We start from the raw sequence: 22,898 nt of genomic DNA, 5'->3' as shown, positions 1-22,898 counted from the left end.
AAGTATGTGATTTTCTGTACTTAGAAAGATGCATGAATAGATAGTTAGGTCTACACCATATCCATAATAACCAGAATATAAAACACAATATAAAATGCTTGTACAGAAAGCTGTTGATCAAATAAGAATACCATGATGCAACATCTTTTTTTTTTCTATTTCAAGTGACCCTTCCAATGTTCCAATAGATGTGGGGAACCCTTTCTAACTTCGTAGCTTCCCCATCCCTCTGGGCACGGAAAGTCTCCTGGTGTATGGTGAGGAAGAAGATTTTACCATATATGACCAGTTTCCACGCATTATGCATGGTAAAATCTCATGACTGTACCCTTTTAATAAAAACATATTGTTTATAAATTCCTTTTGACCTTGAGGTCTAAGGTTGCCCTAATGACCCTTTACCACACAAGACATCATTATGAGTTAAAGGACAACTGCAGCGCAATATACACTTATCCCCTATCTACAAGATAGGGGATAAGTGTTTGATCGTGGGAGGGTCCGACCGCTGGGATCCCCCTCGATCTCCCTAACGGGGCGCCGCCATTAGCGCTCATGGTGACGTAACGTCGACCTAGAGGTCGACGGTGACGCCCCGTCTCCTCCCTGTCCCCATACAGTTCTATGGGTGAGACGGGGAGGCACGAACGCTGCCTCCCCGCCTCTCCCATAGAGATGTATGGAGGAGGCGTGCCGGCTGCAACGTCATGCTGCAGCTGGCATGCCCCCTGCATGGGACAGCCGCGGCCCCGTACAGGAGATCACAGGGGGTCCCAGTGGTCGGACCCCCCGCGATCAAACACTTATCCCCTATCCTGTGGATAGGGGATAATTGTTAATCACGCTGCAGATGTCCTTTAAGGGGGTTATTCACCAGTAGGTGATTTTAGTACATACCTGCCAGGCTATCTTTTTGTGAACTGGGTTTTTCTTGTTGGAGTTCGGTCACTTAAACTACACATCCCATAGTTCCATGTTTGGAAGTGTGAAGTTACATTCCTCCCTCCCATACATCCCACCCATTGCAGCACAAATGAGCTGCATCTATTCAAACCAGGGTGCCTACAGCTGTAGCAAAATAATCTCCCTCCCACCCAGCGGTCGCTACACCCATTGAAGCAGGACTGGCTCCCTTTGCACAACTAACTAGTGAGTTCATGTCTCTACGCACTGCAACCTGGAAAATCCCGAGACCTGAGTAATTTTGTATGCTTAAATGGAGAGAAAAGAAGTAGTAAAGCACTCACTTGTTCTGAATGCAAGACGTCACTTTTATTCCATATTTTCAAGGGAAGCACAACGCAGGGAGGGGAGGAAGAAAACAGAGCTCCGGAGAGCTCATGGGTGACGGTCCCGTTTCATGGGTATTCCCGCTTGGGGTGACATATTCTCCTAATATATTATTTTTCCGTCGTTATATAGATGACCTGCTCTTTTTATGGACAGGCACTGAAACTCAGGCTGCAGATTTTGTCACCAATCTGAATTTCAACAAGTGAGGACTTCAATTTACACTTCATTTTTCCATAGATAGTATCCAGTTTTTAGATTTGGAAATTCTAAACAGAGCAGATCGTATAAATACTAAAACTCACTTTAAATCCGTTGATGTTAATAGTTTTTTAGAGTATAATAGTGCATATTATCGCAGCTGGTTGAAGGGTGTCCCCTATGGGGAATACCTCAGAATACATAAAAACTGTACCACAGATTCCGATTTTTCTAATCAAGCTACACTTTTAAGAAAACATTTTCTAGCTAAGGACTACCCAACATCATTATTAACTCAAGCATCCCATAGGGTTAAAGATAAAGTAAATCTAGTGAATCCTGTGAATAACAGTGTAAAAGAAGGATTACATAATAGTGAAATTGAACATAAATCACAATCCAACCAAAGTAAAATTACAATTAAATCCAAATACTAAAAAACATAAAATAATCAGTTCAAGTACAATTTTATTACTAATTACAATATCGGAGCCAAAGAGATCCAAAAGATCCTAAAGAGAAACTGGTATATTATTCTCAACGATCCCATTTTAAAAGACTTAGGGGGAGATTTATCAAAACCTGTGCAGAGGAAAACTTGCCCAGTTGCTCACAGCAACCAATCAGCTTGCTTCTTTCATTTTTATGAAGACCTGTGAAAAATGAAAGAAGCAATCTGATTGGTTGCTATGGGCAACTGGGCAAGTTTTCCTCTGCACAGGTTTTGATAAATCTCCCCCTTAGTCCCTAATACGCCAGGAATAACATATAGGAGGTCTAGAATTCTACAGAACATGTTAGCCCTCAATAGATTAAAAAATATGAGTACTATTAGTTCTTTATTCTGTAATAAAAGGTTGCTCGCCCTGCAATAAAAATCACTGCCTATGCTGCGGCATGATCAGTGGTTATATAGATAAATTTGAATCATATCAAACTAAAAAAGTTTTCTCCATTATTCAACCTGTAAACTGTGATACACAATATGCAATATACTTACTATCTTGTAGTTGTCATTTACAATATGTCGGTCGCACTATTCAAACTGTGCGTTCCCGAATTTCCAAACATAGGTCCAATATCAAAGATAGATTTACACTACATAGGGGGAGATTTATCAAAACCTGTGCAGAGGAAATGTTGCCCAGTTGCCCATAGCAACCAATCAGATTGCTTCTTTAAATTTTCAGAGGCCTTTTCAGAAATGAAAGAAGCGATCTGATTGGGTGTTATGGGCAACTGGGCTACATTTCCTCTGCACACGTTTTGATAAATCTCCCCCATAGTGTTTTCCGACATTTCACACTTATTCACAAAAATGACATATCTTCCTTACGTTTAACCATTCTTGAAACAGTACCAGATAGCAGACCCAATCGTTTTCAGTATTTAATCAATCGAGAGTCCTTTTGGATATTCAAATTATCCACTTTAGTACCGCATGGTCTGAATGAGACCATTGAGAATGTCCGCTAGTTTTTGTACTTATTGATGCAGCATGTTGCCCATGGTTCTGCTTCCATTACATTGGTGCCAGGTCTTCGGCCAGTTACCTCGCATCGGTGCGCTAAAACTATATATAATTTTTTCTACATATTGTTCCTCTTTTTTCTTTTCTTAGGATATTTAAATTATAAGTTATATCTATAGATGTATATACATTTATGTGCTCATGCGCTAAACCATTTTTTGACAATTAACGATTTTGTTTCAGCATCGCATGGCCTGAATTATTCCATTGGTAATATCCATTGGTTGGTTGGATGACTGATGCGGCATGTTGCCTGCAGCTCTGGCCCTATCCTTAGGACCAGCTCTCCGGACAAATTTCCTGCATCAGTGCGTTTCAACCATATCTTTATTTACGTATATTTTCTTCCTTTTTTTCCTTTTTTTTTTCTTTTTCCTTCTTTTCCTTTTTTTCTTTTCTTTTTTTGTTAAGGTGATTTACTTATTTATATTATACCTATATATGTTTGTATTTTATGTATCTATATGCTAAATTATGGATTTTTCCTGATAATGGTACGTTACTATTATTTTTCTTTTTAGGTAATAATATTACATATATTTTTTTGCATATTTTTTATGTTGTTATATATGGAATTTATTGTTTATGTTTTTTTGCCCCATCACTTCACTGATGGAGTTAATTGTTATCCCTATAAAGTAGCAACTCATATGCTTCTTGTTATGCCTGATGAATCTGCGAACTTGCAGTTAAACGCGTTGCATCTTGGGAATTAAACTAGCTGTGATTTTATCTCGCCTCTTTCATTGTATCCTGTGTCCACCCTGAATCCATACCGATTTTCTGCCATTGTACAGCCGGAGGGCAGCGGATATCTTTGTTACCTGATGTGCTTACCATTGTTGTGTATGTTGTTACACAACTATTTGGAGTGAGCGGCTTTCATGCCTACATTTTATATTGATATTTATCTTTTTATTACACCAAGGAGTGGTCTTTTTTCTTACTTTGTCTATGATGTGAATGTACATCATGGATCATGATTGTATCATCCCCCAGTAAACTCAGTGCTACACTTTGAGTCACTCATTTTTTTATTTACACATTATGCACACAGTTACTAATAAATAAAAATACTTACAAAGAAAACATTACACCTCTGGATAATAATAAACTGATAACAATCATATACAAGTAAGATAACATACAGCATATTGTAAAGTGACTGCCAACTTAAGGGGCTATCCAGGCACCAAATCGGCATGGTGCAGCTTGGAAATAAAAATAATAATAATAATAATAATAATAATAATATATGTATGTATGTATATATATATATATATATATATATATATATATATATATATATATACACATATATATATATATATATATATATATATATATATATATATATATATATACATTCACCTACCTTAGTCCCCTGCAGCTCCCTTTGTGGTGTCATCTGGTCTCCCACTTGCTCTTCTACCCCCTAATACTAAGACAGACTTTTCTCTGCAGTAGCGGTCCACCCAACAAATCGCTGACCGAGACAGGACAATGCATTCAGTGATTGGCTGGACGGGCCATTACTGCCGAGACAAGGCTTTATTTAGAATTAGACAGTAGTGGGACAGGTGGCGGATTGGATGACTCCACACTGGGAGCTGTGAGGGACAAAGGTAGGTATGTCTTTTTTTATTTCCATGCTGCCCCCAGTGAAGTATAAACCTTTTTTTGTGTCCAAATAACCCCTATAACATTGCTAACATTGCTTGCTATCAGCAAAAAAAAAAAAAAATATATATATATATATATATATATATATATACATGTGTATATATATATATATATATATATATATATATATATATATATATATATATATATATTGTAGTTAAAATGAAAGCTGGTGGCAGTCTGTTACTGGAAATACAGAATATACATTGACTAACACTGTTCATGGCCTCATAACTATACAAATAAAAAAAAGTTATTTTGGCATCTAAAAGTTTATGACACAGCAAAAATGTTGATTTGGAATGAGGAATTAACACATTGTGACTTAATTTGGAAAGAAATATAAATATTGAAATATTAATTATAGATGGATACGCGCTATGTGGGACCTTGTTTTCAAAGTTATACAGCACTATATTAACCATGTGAGGTATCACTGAATGTATTTACTCTGATATGATGTTCTGCAGACTCCAGGTGCAATGTTCTGTTGAGTCCAAAATGCGTAATTCGATGGTTTCTGTTTGGTATTTAGATAGATGCGATTATGATGTCTGGGAAGCGCTGGGAGATGACACTGGCCGGCGGCCTCTCAACCTAGCTCCTTCCCGCCGGAGTGTAAGTTTTTTGCTAATACCTGGCAGAGTGACGTCATTACTGGGCATAGCGAGGGACAGACAAAATCCGAAGCTTTTCGGAAGCTGAACGACTTCCTTCCTCAGGGATGTGACGCCTCGTCCTTCACTTGTATATATACACTCCGGGTTAGGACTTCATAGTAATATATTGGTAATGAAAATGTTAATAGTATTTATTGTAAAAGTCCAAATAATTTGAAATCTGTATTAAGTCCATAAGGAGTGATTGTGTTTAACTCGAATATCCACTTGCCCTCTGTGTGGGACATATGAGAAAATAATATCGAAAGAGGTTTTGAAGGACAGTCCCTACCTTTCCAGTTTTGGACAACCCGTTCAATTCCAAAAAAGATAGATCCCACAAATGTGGTTTTATGCTTTTCTTTATAATGTTTCGATAGGGATTGTCCTTCAAAACCTCTTTCGATATTATAGAGGTGTCCCCCCATACATTTGCATATATATCTCTTAGTGCAGACAACATAGATTTTGTTACAAGGACATTTTATCCAGCAAGTGGATATTAAACATACTCACTCCTTATGGACTTAATGACTTAATACAGATTTCAAATTATTTGGATTTTTACAATGAATACTATTAACATTTTCATTACCAATGATTACTATGATACATGGCAGTATAAGGGCATGGGAGTATAAGCAGCCATGCAGCTAAGTGTGCATATATTGCTCACATGTGAACAAGATGGCAACTGGGTACACTGCAGGAGAAATACAAGCTGGCAGCGGCAAACTGATGCTGCAGGCAATGTTCTTCTGTAAAATCTTAGGTTCTGGCATTTAAATAACAGAGGCTACTTTGACACATAACACCTCCCTTGGCAACAATGCAAAAAGTTTTCAAAAATTGTTTGAGGAACAAGACAAAGAGATGACTTTGCAAAGGCGATGACTTTGCCTCCAAATTTCCCAGATGTTTTTCTTCAATAGGATAGAGCTGTTTGGTGGCATGAGGGCACCTACACAGTATTTAACAGTTAGTGTTAAGCCATGTTCACACACAGTTAAAAGGGTACTCCGGTGAAAAAATTTTTTATTTTATTTATTTTTTTTAAATCAACTGGTGCCAGAAAGTTAAACATTATTATTACTTCTATTAAAAAATCTTAATCCTTCCAGTACTTATTAGCTGCTGAATACTACAGCGGAAATTCTTTTGTTTTTGAAACACAGAACTGTCCCCTGACATCATGAGCACAGTGCTCTCTGCTGACATTTCTGTCCATTTTATGAACTGTCAAGAACAGCATATGTTTTGCTATGGGGATTTCTTTTTACCCTGTACAGTATCTAAAATGGACAGAGATGTCAGCAGAGAGCACTGTGCTCATGATGTCAGCAGACCGCTCTGTGTTTCAAAAGAATTTCCACTGTAGTATTCAGCAGCTAATAAGCACAGGAAGGATTAAGATTTTTTAATAGAAGTAATTTACAAATCTGTTTAACTTTCTGGCACCAGTTGATTTAAAAAAAAAAAAGTTTTTCACCGGAGTACCGCTTTAAAATAAAAGGTCAGTTTTTGTTTTTGGACCTGTTTTTTCTAACCTTTTATGGCTCGAGGTGAGGCTCAAAAAGTTATGTGTGAACATAAATCCAAAGGGGTACTAACATTTTAATACTTATCCCCTTGTCACAGCATAGGTGATACGTGTTTGATCATGGAGAGTCCAACTGCTAGAACCCCCCACAATCTCCTGAACTGCACTCCACTCCACTCGACACACCGCCTCCATTCATTCTCTATGGGAGTGCTGTAGACAGCTGAGCACAGCTCTGGTGCATCTCTGGCGCTCCCATAGAGAATGAATAGAGGGGGGGGGGTCGACTCCTTGCACTAGGAGAGCTGGGGTGCAGGTCAAAAGATCGTCTGGCCCAAAATTTGTCAAATTACACTTTTTATTTTTTTTATTTATTTTTTAACAATAGGAAATAGTTATTATTAGTATTTCCTATTGTATTATGTCTGGCAGGAAAAGTCCTACAAAATACATATTTAATACAATGCCATTCTGTTTAACAGAAAAATACTGAATATGACCTAATATACTATATACAGCATATATAACATAAAGACTGTAGCTACTAAGAATCTGTAGTATAACCCCTTGATTCATTGGAGTTAGGTTTGAAGTCATACATACAGCGACATTTCATAGTTTTGAAACAGTGTCGCATTTTTGCTATCAACATTTCCCTGAAGTTGTCCCCCATAAGGAAATAGAACACAGGGTTTATCACACTATTCAAGAATGCAAGAGGTCTTGAGATGACATATATGGAATTGATGGCGATCATTGATTGTTCACTTAGCTGCCATCCTTCCATACGTGAGGCAATTCTGACATTTCTCATGATGTGATATGGGGTGAATAAAATAAAGAACACAATCACCGCCAAAGACACTAAAGTGAGGGGTTTCTCCAGAGAGAAGGACGTTGTAAGGGTTCCATTTCTTGTTTTCAAAAACTGTGCCATTTTCACGTAAAATATGCACATGGTGCAGAGTGGGATGAAGAAGCCAGTAACAGTAAGGCACATGCTATATATAAGGCTGTAAGATGCCATGCCAGAACTTCCATAGCTGAGACACTGGCTGTTGTCGCGCAGTTCTATAAAAAACAGAATTGGGCTTATCTCTAACATGACCACAATCCAAACACCAAAAGAAATGATAATAGCTGTTCTCTTCTTCTGCATAATATGATCTTTAAAAGGATACTTAATAATCAAATATCGATCGATACTGATGAAAGTGAGGAATAGGATGCTGGTATAGAGATTGGCATGCAGCAAGAATCTATTGCTATAGCAAAGGAAATCCATAAACATCCAGCTTCCATTGTTGTAGCTTTGAATCAGGAGAGGGAGGGTGCATAGGAAGGTGAAGTCTGATAGGCACAGGTTGAATAGGTATACACTTCCACTGGACCACTTCTTCATGCAGAAAATATAACCAAACATCACAATACCATTGCCAAGAATTCCGAATACAAATTCCAGGGAATACACAGTAGATAGGTAATATTTCTCAAGTAGGCAGTCAACTGAGGAACAGTTGGGGCTTTCTTGATCCTAAGAAGAAGTAGAAAATGTATGTAAATGTTTGATATAACAAATTTTATATTGTGTTAAAAATATGCTGAAGAAAATGACATTACAGTTAAAACTGTCCAAATGAATTTTATCTAAGTGTACAGTCTTAGGAAGCTGTAGATGTGTATTACATGTAGTTTTATCAGGAATGCAAATTAACATGATATTTTGGGTCTTTTCCTGTAATCTGCTGCTTGTTATTGTAAATCAGCTGTTTTACCCAGGGGTTTCTCTTCCCTTTATGTTGTTTCCCTAAAATATACTGCAGCTTCATTTCCCTCATCCCCCTCTTCCCTGTTTTATCTATGTTTGTAAACTAGATATATTTTTGTAACTGAGGAAGCATATAATAAACAGACATGAGCGAAGTTACAGTAATTTGATTTGTCACGAAGCTAGCGGCTCGGTGGTTGCTGACTTTAGCTTGCATAAATTACTTCAGCTTTCAGGTGCTCCAGTGGGCTGGAAAATGTGGATACAGTCCTGGGAGAGAGTCTCCAGCCCACCGGAGCACCTTAAAGCTGAGCTAATTCATGCAGGCTAAAGTCAGCAACCGCCGAGCCGTGAGGTTTGTGACGAATCAAATCACAGTAACTTCGCTCATCTCTAATAATAATAATAATAATAATAATAATAATTAGTAGTAGTAGTAGTAGTAATATTAGTAGTAGTAGTAGTATATAGTGCCAACAGATTCCGCAGCACTTTACAATTGTGGGGATTATAAATAAAGACAAGTATCAGACATTACAATTAGAGATGAACGAACTTTTCAAAAATTTGATTCGGCCGATTCACTGAATTTTCCGGAAAAGTTTGTTTTGATCCAAATTTTTTCGCTGCAAATCTATATTAAAAAAGGCTATTTCTAGCCTACCTACAGCCTCTATAGGGGTATAGAACACTTTGCTGTGTTCTAAAACGCATATGGAGTGTGCTGGGTTAGTGAAATAATATTGTTATTCAGAATAACATGCAGATTACCGGCATCGCTTTTAGAATCACTGCCGCACAGCAGCACAATGAGGTGTTGGCAGCATGAGGACACCATATAGTGGGTGAATGACACAGCTTGGATGAGGCTGAAGCATGAGGACACCATATAGTGGCTCAATGACACAGAATGGAGGTGTTGGTAGCATGAGGACACCATATAGTGGCTGAATGGCACAGTGTGGAGGTGTTGGCAGCATGAGGACACCATATAGTGGCTGAATGACACAGCTTGGATGAGGCTGAAGCATGAGGACACCATATAGTGGCTGATTGGCACAGAATGGAGGTGTTGGCAGCATGAGGACACCATATAGTGGCTGAATAACACAGCTTGGATGAAGCTGAAGCATGAGGACACCATATAGGGGCTGAATGACACAGCACGGGGGTGTTGTCAGCATGAGGAGACCATATAGTGGCTTAATGACACAGCATGGACATGTTGGCAGCATGAGGACACCATATAGTGGCTGAATGACACAGCATGGATGAGGCTGAAGCATGAGGACACCATATAGTGGCTGAATGACACAGCATGGAGGTGTTGGCAGCATGAGGAAACCATATAGTGGCTGAATGGCACAGTGTGGAGGTGTTGGCAGCATGAGGACACCATATAGTGGCTGAATGACACAGCTTGGATGAAGCTGAAGCATGAGGACACCATATAGTGGCAGAATGACACAGCATGGAGGTGTTATCAGCATGAGGAGACCATACAGGCTGATTGAGCTGGTACTGCTCCTCCCACCCCTCCCCTCCCCAGCAGCCATGGCAGTGGAAGGTGAGCGCAGAGGGCCCCCCGAGTCAGACCTGCGAGTGGATGGACCATGTGGCCGATAGGCATCAGCCAACTGACTACGTAGAATGTCTCTGTAGTAGGTCATTTTGTCCTCCCTCTCAGTGGGTGTAAAAAAGGCCCCCATTTTGGGACAGTAGCGTGGGTCTAATAAGGTGGAGATCCAGAAGTCATCCCGCTGACGAATTTTGACAATTCGGGAGTCACTACGCAAGCAACTGAGCATGCATCGTGCCATTTGAGCCAGTGACTCGGAGGGACTACCTGCCTCCATCTCCACTGCATACTGCCACGGTGTGTCTGGGTCCTCTGTCTCAACTTCCTCAAAACCCTCCAGCTCCTCTGGCTGCTCCTGCTCCTCCTCTCCTGTCCGAAGATTAGAAACACCGGCCATCTTATCCAACCTAAACTGTGCTCCGCTCTGCCCCTCATCATCCTCCTCCTCCAGTTCAGCCCCCACAGGGCTTATGTAGCCTTCAGATCTAGGCGCAACGTCTCCATTGCCGTGACCCGCCATGGTTTCAATCATTTGTTGTAGGAAAAGTAGGAGTGGAATTACGTCGTTCATGGCGTAATCCAGGCGACTCACAAATAATGTGGCTTCCTCAAAGGGCCTCAGCAAACGGCAGGTGTCACGTATGAGCTGCCACTGGTTCACATTGAAGTTACACAGGGGAGTACTCCTATCTGCTTGGATTATCAAGAAATTGGTGATGGCTTTTCTTTGTTCTTATAGTCTGTCCAACATATGGAGAGTGGAATTCCAACGTGTGGCAACGTCACAAATAAGACTATGTTGTGGGATACCGTTCTGACGCTGCAGCTCAAGGAAGGTGTGCTTGGCGGTGTACGAGTAGCTGAAGTGCATGCACAGTTTCCTTGCCATTTTCAGGATGTTTTGCAAATGGGGTGAAGACTTGAGGAAGTGCTTGACAACCAGATTCAACACGTGTGCCATGCAGGGCGCATGTTTCACACTTCCTTGTCGCAGCGCGGAAACAATGTTCTTCCCGTTGTCGGTCACCATGGTTCCCATTTCCAGATTTCGTGGAGTAAGCCATACTCGGATTTCTTTACGAATTAATTTAGCAGTTCCTCCCCTGTGTGACTCCGTTCGTCAAGGCAAACCATGTGAATAACAGCTTGACACCGCCGTGCCATACACACATGGTACGATGAATGGCCACCGAGATTTGGACGTGCAGTGGAGGCCGAGGACACGGTGGAGCATGAGGAGGCGGCGTCGCACACTGTAACAGGACCAACTGCCTGGGAGCGAGAGCGTGGAGGAGGAAGCGGTGTGACCTGTCCAAGTTGCTGTTGTGGCTGTGCAGGAACCACATTTACCCAGTGAGCCGTAAAAGACAAGTATTGTCCCTTCCCGTAGTTACAGCTACACACGTCGGCGATGCCGTGAACTTTTGAACACACCGACATGCTCAAGGACTGGCCCACCTTCTCTTGTACAAACTTATGCAGGGCTGGTACTGCCTTCTTCGGAAAGAAATTACGGCTTGGGACTCTCCACCTCGGCTCGGCACAAGCCATCAATTCTCTGTAAGGTGCAGAGTCCACCACTTGAAAAGGGAGGGACTGCAACACCAGCAACTTGGACAGGAGCACATTCAACTCAACGCCGTTGGATGAGTGGGCGCATACTGTTGTCACTTGGACATGGCTTCGCCGATGGATTGTTGGCAGAATGGCTGACTAAATGCGGGAGAAGCAGGAGCGACAGAAGGAGGGTTTGACACACAGCTCCCTTCGGCTGAGGTGGTGGAGCCTCGACTGGATGAAGGAGGGAGTGGATGGCCACTGGGTGATGCAGCAGGCTGGACCACTACATCGGAGCCACGGTTCTCCCAGGCCGCTTTATGGTGGCGAAGCATGTGTTGACGCAGGGCCGTGGTGCCGACATTGGGACCCTGGCCACGCTTCACCTTCTGCCAACAGATCATGCATGTGGCTACGTGAACCTCCTCCGGATGCCATATGAAAAACTTCCACACCGCTGAGTAGCTGATTTTCCCACCCGCAGTCCGCACTAATTGACTGATACTGGCGCCGTCTGCAGGAACCCCTGTTCCACTACCTCGCGGAAAGGTAGGCTGCCGCGAAGCAGGTGGTCTCCCCCGGGCACGTTTGGGTCCTGAATTTCCACTACTGCCACCACGCTGACTGCCAACCGTGCTACCGCCTTGCTGCCTCAAGGGCAACCTGCAACTCTCTTCTCCTGATGATGATGAAGCCCCTTCTGCACCCGGCTCCCAATTGCGATCGGCTTCATCATCATCAACAGTTGTGTGCACATCACTGATGTCCTCCTCAGGTTCCCCAACAGTGTCTGCTTCAGGACCCTGAACACTTGCAACACCGCCTCCCACGTCACTCTCCGCATCACTACTTGGCCTCCTAGCGGAGCAAGCGGCGCATGTCTCCTCCCCTTCTTGGCTGTCCAGTAGCTGCTGACTGTCCTCTATTGGATCGTCCTCAGTAAATATAGAAGCTGAACCCACAGCATAAGATACTTCTTTAGGAGAGGGAACAGCATAGGTCAAAGGCAATGGGAGGACACGGACTGCTCCCAGGCCATGCCAACTGAGGGTTGTGTCTGAGAAACCCACCGACTGTTGACTGGGGTTGTCAGATGTCACTTGTGATGATGTGGATGAGCGTGTTAACCAATCGACGACGGCAGATGGGTTGCTGGTGGAGACACGACCACTGATAACGGGAGCTCAGGCCTCTCGCTGCGACTCCTGCTGCCTCTTGCCCCAAGTCTGCTGCCAACTCTGCCTGAAGTATTTAGGCCTCTGCCACTCCTCTGTGCACATCCTGGCACTTCTCTGCCTGACATACTTAGTGCGTTTATGAGGGTATTACAATACGCTACACTACTCTTTAAACAGTATTTGTCTAGAACAGCAGCAGGTGATTACTTACGGCTGTCCTTGAACAGTATGTAGGCCCTTGACAGATTAACAGGTACTAGATGGTACAATACTTGGATGTACGTACGCGGTATGCACTGATGAGGGCAGTAATATGCCTAACTATTAGCAGAAAAAACTCTGTATTTTTGTAAAACACCAGCCGGTGGATACTATTGTTTGGACTTTGATGGTTTGGAGCACCTTGAGAGCTACTAAATGGTACAATACTTGGATGTACCTATGCGGTATGCACTGATGAGGGCAGTAATATGCCTATTAGCAGAAAAAACTCTGTATTTTTGTAAAACACCAGCCGGTGAATATTATTGTTTGGACTTTGACGGTATGGAGCACCTTGACAGCTTAACAGGTACTAAATGGTACAATACTTGGATGTCCGTATGCGGTATGCACTGATGAGGGCCTATTAGCAGAAAAAACTCTGTATTTTTGTAATACACAAGCCGGTGGATACTTTTGTTTGGACTTTGATGGTATGGAGCACCTTGACAGCTTAACAGGTACTAAATGGTACAATGAGGCACTGATGAGGGCAGTAATATGCGTAACTATACGCAGAAAAAACTGTTTAAAAAAAATCAAACAGCCGGTGAATAGTATTTGTTGGAATTGCACAGTATGTAGCCAGCTCCTTGACAGATTAACAGGTACAAAATGGTGCAAATTAACTACAGTCCACTGAACAATCACATATTTCTGAACAGCAGCAGGACCCAACAGTGCAGCACCACAAAAAAAAAAAATCCAGGGATTAAACCCTAAATTGCACTCTGTCACACAATTCTGAGCAGCAGAAGTTTTGTGTAACAAATAAAAATTAACTCAATTTGGCTGAAAAATGAGGAGATAAGATGCTTGGGAAAGTTCAGGCAACTTGGAGATCTGTATGAGGCAGTTGACAACTATCTGCCCCTCTCTGCTGCAATGCTCAATAACGTGAATAGGAGGTTTAGCTATCAATGATCCTTCTCAGTGTTACAGCAATGCACTCTGCACTCCTGTCTTTCCCTAATGCTGATGTGACTAGCAGTTGCAGTGTGACGCTGTGGTTTGAGCTATTCACACACACGCAGACCCATCCTCTCCATCTGAGTACATAGATGAAATGAAGTGAGGCAAGATGGCCGCCGATTATATAGGGCCTGTGACATCACAGTGGTCAGTGAACACTGATAGGCTGCGTCTCACATGTGATTCAGGGTCAGCCCGCCTACCTTCATTCCCGCCGCTGTTTCCCGCCCTCCCATAATCCCCTGCCCCATGCACTCACCTGTGAATCCGCCATCTTAGGTCCCCAATAGCCTGGAACGCTGTAAAATGGAGTTTAATGAAGCGATTTGTGCGATAGAATCGTGGCAATATTCGTATTAGTTGCGAATCAAATTTTTCATGAAATTCGTAACAAATTCGGGTTCGTCAACTTTGATTCGCTCATCTCTAATTATGTACCTCATATTGCCCCCTGTAAACAGAGGTAGTGTGGCCAACAATGATGAAATCAAAGGGTGAAGGAGCCGGTGCCAATGATTCTTTGGTTGTAATTAAATAATACTGAAACTCTACTTGGAAGTATTGTTAGCGTTTGTAGCATTAAAGACTATGGGGGAGATTTAGCAAAGCATTTAGTAGATTTTTGTTGCTTAAAATTTTCGCAAAAAAGTTGCAAGTGCGATTACTCTCTTTTTTCTGCGACTTTTTGATTGTGCAGTGTCCTAAGCAAAAAATTAATATCTTGCTTACCAAAGCAAAAAGTGATTTTTGAATTGCAGTGGTCAGAGATTTATCAAGTGCGAAAGTCGCGAAAAAGTCGCATGGCATGAAAAAACTTACAAAATTTACTCCAGCTCAGACATGGAGCAGAAAAAGCCATTACCAAAGCAAAAAAAAAAAGAAAAAAATTGCTTATGTGAAAGAAATTTATCAACAGGCTTAACCCCTTAAGGACCGGGGTTTTTTCCGTTTTTGCATTTCCGTTTTTTGCTCCTTGCCTTTAAAAAATCATAACTCTTTCAATTTTGCACCTAAAAATCCATATGATTGCTTATTTTTTGCGCCACCAATTCTACTTTGTAATGACGTCAGTCATTTTGCCCAAAAATCTACAGTGAAACGGAAAAAAAAATCATTGTGCGACAAAATTGAAAAAAAAAAAAGGCTGTTTTGCAACTTTTGGGGGCTTCCGTTTCTACGTAGTACATTTTTCAGTAAAAATTACACCTTAACTTTATTCTGTAGGTCCATTCGATTAAAATGATACCCTACATATATAGGTTTGATTTTGTCGTACTTCTAGAAAAAAATCACAACTACATGCAGGAAAATTAATACGTTTAAAATTGTCATCTTCTGACTCCTATAACTTTTTTATTTTTCTGTGTATGGGGCAGTATGAGGGCTCATTTTTTGCACCGTGATCTGAAGTTTTTAACGGTACCATTTTTGCATTGATAGGACTTATTGATTTTATTCATTTTTAAATTATATAAAAAGTTACCAAAAATGAATTCGGACAATTCCGCACGCGGTGATACCATATATGTTTAGTTTTATTTTTATTTACACTGTGTTTTTTTTTTTTTTTTTATGGGAAAAGGGGGGTGATTCAAACTTTTTATAGGGGAGCGGTTAAATGATATTCATTCACTTTTTTTTTTCACTTTTTTTTTGCAGTGTTATAGCTCCCATAGGGACCTATAACACTGCACACACTGATCTTTATCATAGGAAACCAGTGATCGATGATTCTGCCGCATGACTGCTCATGCCTGGATCGCAGGCACTGAGCAGTCGTTCGGCGATCGGACAGCGAGGAGGCAGGTAGGGCCCTCCCGCTGTCCTGTAAGCTGTTCGGGATGCCGCGATTTCGCCGCGGCTATCCCAAACAGCCCACTGAGTTAACCGGCAGCTTTCACTTTCGCTTTTAGCCGCACGGCTCAGCTCTGAGCGCGCGGCCAAAGGGTTAATAGCGCGCGGCGCCGTGATCGGCGCTGCGCACTATTGGCGGCAGGTCCTGGCTTCACTATGACGCCGGGCCCGCCGTGATATGATGCGGGGTTACCGTGTAACCCCGCGTTATGTCACCGGAGCAGGACCAAGGACGTACCGGTGCGTCCTTGGTCCTTAAGGGGTTAAACCAGTTGAAATACGTCGCACATAAGCAAAAAAATTGTAAGAAAAAAAAATACTTAAAAAGGGAATACATAAGCAAACATTAATAAATGTCCCCCTATATCTGTGACAGGGTGTGTATAATGTCCATCACTACGTGGCAGTTGGGTCACACTTAAAGGCGTACTCTGTCCCTAGACATCTTATGCCCTATCCAAAGGATAGGGGATAAGATGCATGATCATGGGGTCCCGCAGCTGGGATCCCTGCAATCTCTGTGCAGCACCCAGTGTTCATTAAGAACTATGGGTCCTGGCAGCGTGGGTTGTGACATCACAACCACACCCCTCGTGACATCACACCACGCTCCCTCAATGCAAGTCTATGCCCCCACGGCCCCTCCCATAGACTTGCATTGAGGGAGTGTGGTGTGATGTCAGGAAGGGCGTGATCGTGACATTACGACCCCCGGCGCCTGTTCCAAGCGTTCAAGCGTTTGGAACAAAATGTTCCGAACGATGGGGCAGTGGAGTACCCCTTTAAATATCAGTCAAATAGTAAATATCACCACTAGCCACTGGGCCTGTTTTATATTACCCGATCTTCCTATCTAATGACACTCTCATCCTCATCTCCCAACCTTCTATCACTTCCTCTTTCTAGGGTGCAGGGTCACATATAGTGCAAACGCAGCATATTTCAGGCTGTGAGAAATCCGCCAGGCAGTGGGAAAACACTGTGCATTTTGCTATGAGCAGACACAGGAAGATTTATCAAAATCTGTGCAGAGGACTAGTGGACCAGTTGCCCATAGCAACAAATCAGATTTCTTCTTTCATTTTTAACAAGGCCGCTGCAAAATGAAAGAAGCAATCTGATTGGTTGCTATGGGAAACTCAGCAACTTTCCCTTTGGACAGGTTTTGATAAATCTCCCCCACAGGGCTTTCCCGCCACAGTCCTTTGTGTGCAGTAAGGTTGAAGGCAGGCCCACGCTTCACAATCACGTCGGCACGCTTGGCCTGCCTCTAAACCTTACTGCATGCTCGAAGCTGCAGCAGGAAGCCCTTTGTGTACAGTGTATTTTTCTCTGCCAGGCTGATTTCTCACAGTGTGAAATACACTGCGTATGGGCTGTGTGTGACCCAATCCTAAAAGTCCCAGACAATCACTGAAGCCCGAGAGTAACATGATCATGAGATGTATCAGAGGTCCCATAGACTTGCATAGGACTTCAGAGAAAAAACCCTCACCCTCACATAAGGGAGTGGGTTAGGGTTCATTTAACACTACTATTTTTTTTTTTTTTTCTTAGTTGACATATAAGTAACGTGTCCCAAGTTTCATTGAAATATCTCCAGCCATTTGGAAGTCACGCATGATCAATTAGAAAATGGACCTGGCATGTCATGGCTTTGTTATTGAAGGAAGCCATGACAAAAGTATAAGCTGAGCCTTGGACTTTTATTGCTCTGCTTGGTTCACTTGGCATTGTTGGTTATTTTTAGTAAGGTGGTCACACAATGCTGTTGGGGGAAAAAAACAGGTCCATTTCCTGTGAACATACACTTCTCAAATGTGGGAGTTTCTGAATGACTTCATATCATATGTCTACAAATGGGAAACTTCTACTTATAAGCTGAATAAAATTCCAGACTATTTACCGTGGAAATGAGCTGTCAAAATGGTTAGAGTGTATAAGACTGCAGGAAGCTTGAGCAATTTTTGATCTCTAGTGGTTTAGCAAATACAGACCATTATTATTGACCTGCTTTACAGTATTTGTTCAATGCTTTGTTTCATAAGCACAATAATGGCCTAAAGATGATTAATGCTTCATTTCCAAATAAACTGTCCTTACAATGAAGAGTAGACGTAACAATATCATTACTGTCAGTGATATTGTCATTTGGCCAACAAGGGTGAAGACACAATAAATGTAATGACGTCTTGGCATTACTACATCATTTACAGCATACTTGTTAAATATGAAAGGGCTTTTCATTGGTTTTCCTCATTCCAAAATATTTCCTCACTTTTGTCCCTCAGCCTGGTGTGTACAGTTTGTGCCAAACAAATCCCTTTTCCTCATCCTTGAGTTCCATGTTGGTTCCCAACCACCACAGTGTTTCTTTACCTACATTTTAACCTGGAAAATCCTAATAGAGGTGTGATTGCAAAATAAGTCCCCTGACACAGTGGATACGGATCCTGGTCATTGTAGTCTGAGGTAGGTTCCAGGCTTCAAAGTTGCAGGAGATAAAACAGGTACCTTGTCACTGCAGTGTAATTGCAGTTACTCTTTAATATGTCTTACATTATTATATATAATTCACATAAAGGGGTTGTTCAGCATTTAAGAAATATATAACCAATTTTTGCCAATAATCAATGCTTGTACCGTATGTATACAGGAAAAATAGCAGGTGAGTTAGGGCTTTTTTTTTAGTTATTTTAACACATATTCTGCTGTCACTATTGTTTAAATGCTGGAAAACCCCTTTTGGATCTATTTTCACATACAGTATCCTGCGCATATTTGATGCTGCAAATTTGAAGCTTCAGATTTTATGCTACAGATTTCAATGCAAACTAAATGAATGAACACAGCATCAAATTTGCAGCTTTATTCTGCAGCATTAAAGGGGTACCCCAGTCCTAAGACATCTTATCCCCTATGCAAAGGATAAAATTTCTGATCGCGGGGGACCCCCACAATCTCTCATGCAGCACCCACCTGTCTCAGCTGCATGAAGTGATGATCGCTCCATGTCTGAAGCCTCATGACCATGGGGCCAGAGTATTGTGACATCATGACTCCGCCCCCTTGTGATGTCACACCCCGCCCCCTCAATGCAAGCCTATGGGAGGGGGCATGATGGCCGTCACGCCTCCTCCTATAGACTTGTATTGAGGGGGTGTGATGTCACAAGGGGGCGGAATCATGACATCACAATACTCCGGCCCAGTGGTCGTGAGGCTTCAGACATGGAGCAATCATCACCAATACACCAAAAAGTTATAGAAGCCAAAATAGATCAATTTTAAACATACTGGGGGAGATTTATCAAAACCTATGCAGAGGAAAAGTTGCCTAGTTGCCCATAGCAGCCAATCAGATCGCTTCTTTCATTTTGCAGAGGCTTTGTTAAAAATGAAAGAAGCAAGCTGATTGGTTGCTATGGGCAACTGGACAACTTTTCCTCTGCACAGGTTTTGATAAATCTCCCCCACTAATTTTGTTTAAAAGGAATACAGTAATAGAAAAAACATGTAAACATGGGTTTAATTTGAATCATTTTGACTCACAGAATAATAATTACATATGAGGTTTATGGTACCCTGTGTAAAAACAAAACCTCCAAAAAGTTGCAAAACTTTTCCATCACTAATAATTTTCCACCATAAATAATATTTTTTTGGATGCGCTGTACATTTTATGATAAAATTAAAGGTGTCATTACAAAGTACAACTGATTGCACAAAAAACATGGCTCTCTGGATGGAAAAATAAAAGAGTACTGGATCTTGGAAGGCGAAGAGGAAAAAACGAAAACAAAGCCAAAATGGGCTGTGTCCTCAAGGGATTACTAAGTTAGCGTCAGGTTGCGAAAAAATTAACTGTCATACTCACCTCTCCTGGTCCAGTATGAGCATCCTGTTCCTCAATGATGTGCTGCATCGCCCCTCCCCCAGTCACGGAGGTCACTTCGTAATGTCACAGACAGTGTGTCTTACCGCCTGGCGGCTGCCTGCTGCTTGTTTGATAACCAATCGGATATGATAGCCACCCAAAGTAATATTTAAATCCCAGAAAAGGGTTTCGGGTGAAAACAAATTGTAGCGATAATAGTGATAATGGTCTCCATATATAATATATAGTACTGTCCACACCAGTGTATTTAAATATGCTGTAAAGGTCATTTTTCTACACATGTGCATTACAAGAGTTGGTATGATATCCCATAAGTAACTTTATTCTAACTAAGATTATTCACAGGAAACCATATACAGCACTGGTCTCTAACCTGCGGACCTCCAGATGTTGCAAAACTACAACTCCCAGCTGGGAGTTGAAGTTTTGCTACATCTGGAGGTCCGCAGGTTGAAGACCATTGATTTACAGTATAAATCCTGAGAAATATAACTGTTTAAAATGGACAATGGATAATAAATACTTTCTGACCACATATTTACCACAGATTTTTATCTTAGACAAACTTTCAAGAAATCATTTCACTATATATTAAATTTAACATATAGTTAAATACAGGGATGGATAGATGATAGACTGACAGACTGACAGACAGACAGACAGACAGACAGTCAGATAGATAGATTAGATAGATAGATAGTGATAGATTGGATAGATAGATAGATATATAGATAGATTGGATAGATAGATAGATAGATAGATAGATAGATAGATAGATAGATAGATAGATAGATAGATAGAGAGATTGGATAGATAGATAGATAGATAGATAGATTGGATAGATAGATAGACATATAGATTGGATAGATAGATAGATAGATAGATAGATAGATAGATAGATAGATAGATAGACAAAGCTTGGCGAAACATTGTCTTTGCACATGATGGAATAAAACTACCCTTTATTTGCAACCTGTGGAGTGCTGCATCATATTTTGCTATTGTCTAGATAGATAGACAGATAGATTCAATGAATAGATAGATTAGATAGATAGATAGATTAGATAGATTGGATAGAGAGATAGACAGACAGACAGACAGATAGATAGATAGTGATAGATTGGATGGATAGATAGATAGATAGCGATAGCTTGGATAGATAGATAGATAGATAGATAGACATATAGATTGTATAGATAGATAGATAGATAGATAGATAGATAGATAGATAGACAGATAGATTGGATAGATAGATAGATAGATAGATAGAAAGATAGATAGACAGATAGATTGAATAGATAGATAGATAGATTAGATAGATAGTGATAAATGTATATATATATATATATATATATATATATATATATATATAGATAGATAGATAGATAGATAGACAGATAGATTGGATAGATAGACAGACTGATAGATAGATAGTGATAGATTGGATGGATAGATAGATAGTGATAGATTGGATGGATAGATAGATAGATAGATAGATAGATAGATAGATAGATAGTGATAGATTGGATGGATAGATAGATGGATGGATAGATAGATAGACAGATATATTGGATAGATAGATAGAGTGATAACCGTGAGTTATTATCCAATATCCCTCCTAATGAACCTGCTTGAATATTATAGCAGTAGCTTATTGATCACATTCAGCGTAAATGTCAAGTGTAGAAGACTAACTAAACTTCAGTTCATAAAGGTCAAGTATGAATATTCTATGTCCAACAGATTTAAATGCTATAGAAATCTTCTATTAGTTACTACAATTGCAGCTAAATAGCTATGAACAGCTCCGACAATCAGCAGCTTTTGTATAAACTTTACTTCAACCTGTTGCAATATTGATATACTATATACTGTATGTAATAGCAAATAACATTTAATGTCAAATACAGTATACACTACAAAAGTAATGAAAAGTATAGCATCACCCACCATTGTACCTGATGATCCTGGTGCTTGCAGTCCACTACCAGCCTGTGACATTGTGTACTGTGACTTCTCTCTATGTAGCGGGAGCAGCTGTAATAGGCTCATTTGCATATCTTGAGTAACACTAGTTAATAATTCAAACATAAGTGAGGCGTCTGTGTGGCCAAACTCACATTGTGGTTTGCAACCAACACGAAGAAATGTGGTTTAGAATATCCATCCATAAACAACCTTTTGTTTTTTAAGGTAGATTTATTCTAAAAAAAATAAAATAAAATAAAAAAGAGACACATTTCACCATTTTTCCCATGAAGATTGCTTCTTTGTCTTTTATGTTTTCTGCAGTTACAGGATCAACTAATGTTCCTCAAGATTTTCTAATAAAAATTGATTTTATATGGTAAGTGGAACTGTCAGTACATCCCTACTGCAATATTTTGCCTACAATGAATACATAAAAAAGTAAAACATGAGTCATTAGTATCTTTTTATAACCCATAATGATGATGTGTAGTGGTGTAATAGCATATATTTTAACTACTAACAAAATAATATTATCTTGGTGTTTTTAGTAGGATATACACAATGTGCCACATATACAGCTGTTTGTAGGGCTTACAGAACCATAGCTATACTTTAATTATATTAGAGTATTGTATATGTAAATGGTGATGTGGTGTGCCACAGGGGTGCGATGTGAGGTGGATGGGGCAGATGTAGTAGCCCAGTGACAGATGGTGTTAACCCCTTAATGTTCGTGACACCAGGGCATAATTTTACCGACCCGAACGGTAGCACCGCTAGTCCTACTTTAGACATGGCAAATAATAGTCCAATGCCAGGTTAGGGTTCACGGTAGCTTAACTGAGGTAGACAAATTGTACAGACTTTAGAGCTAGGCCAGGATTCCAGAGAGGTGACCAGTAAGACAGGGGACCTCGCAGCTTGCTTTAGGACAGCCACACTGACTATAATAGACTT

At 40.8% G+C, this 22,898-nt stretch overlaps 1 protein-coding gene across 2 annotated transcripts; it reads right to left on the bottom strand.

Annotated features, from left to right (window-relative positions):
- Positions 1-6,829: 6,829 nt before the first annotated feature.
- On the bottom strand, positions 6,830-21,947 carry SUCNR1 (succinate receptor 1). 2 transcript variants are annotated; one of them, XM_056563174.1, is made up of 2 exons: positions 21,921-21,947; positions 6,830-8,438 (listed from the first exon to the last, which is right to left on the bottom strand). In XM_056563174.1, the coding sequence occupies exons 1-2, from the start codon at positions 21,921-21,923 to the stop codon at positions 7,449-7,451; spliced, it is 993 nt and encodes a 330-aa protein (XP_056419149.1). In that variant the 5' UTR covers positions 21,924-21,947; the 3' UTR covers positions 6,830-7,448. The 2 variants fall into 2 exon arrangements, with proteins under 2 accessions (XP_056419149.1, XP_056419148.1); XM_056563173.1 differs by lacking the exon at positions 21,921-21,947 and adding an exon at positions 19,053-19,115.
- Positions 21,948-22,898: the final 951 nt, after the last annotated feature.

The sequence above is a fragment of the Hyla sarda genome, chromosome 3 (assembly GCF_029499605.1).
Source record: "Hyla sarda isolate aHylSar1 chromosome 3, aHylSar1.hap1, whole genome shotgun sequence".
Classification (NCBI taxonomy): domain Eukaryota; kingdom Metazoa; phylum Chordata; class Amphibia; order Anura; family Hylidae; genus Hyla; species Hyla sarda.
The sequence above is the reverse complement of the archived record's forward strand: the minus strand, read 5'-3'. Positions and strand labels throughout refer to the sequence as shown.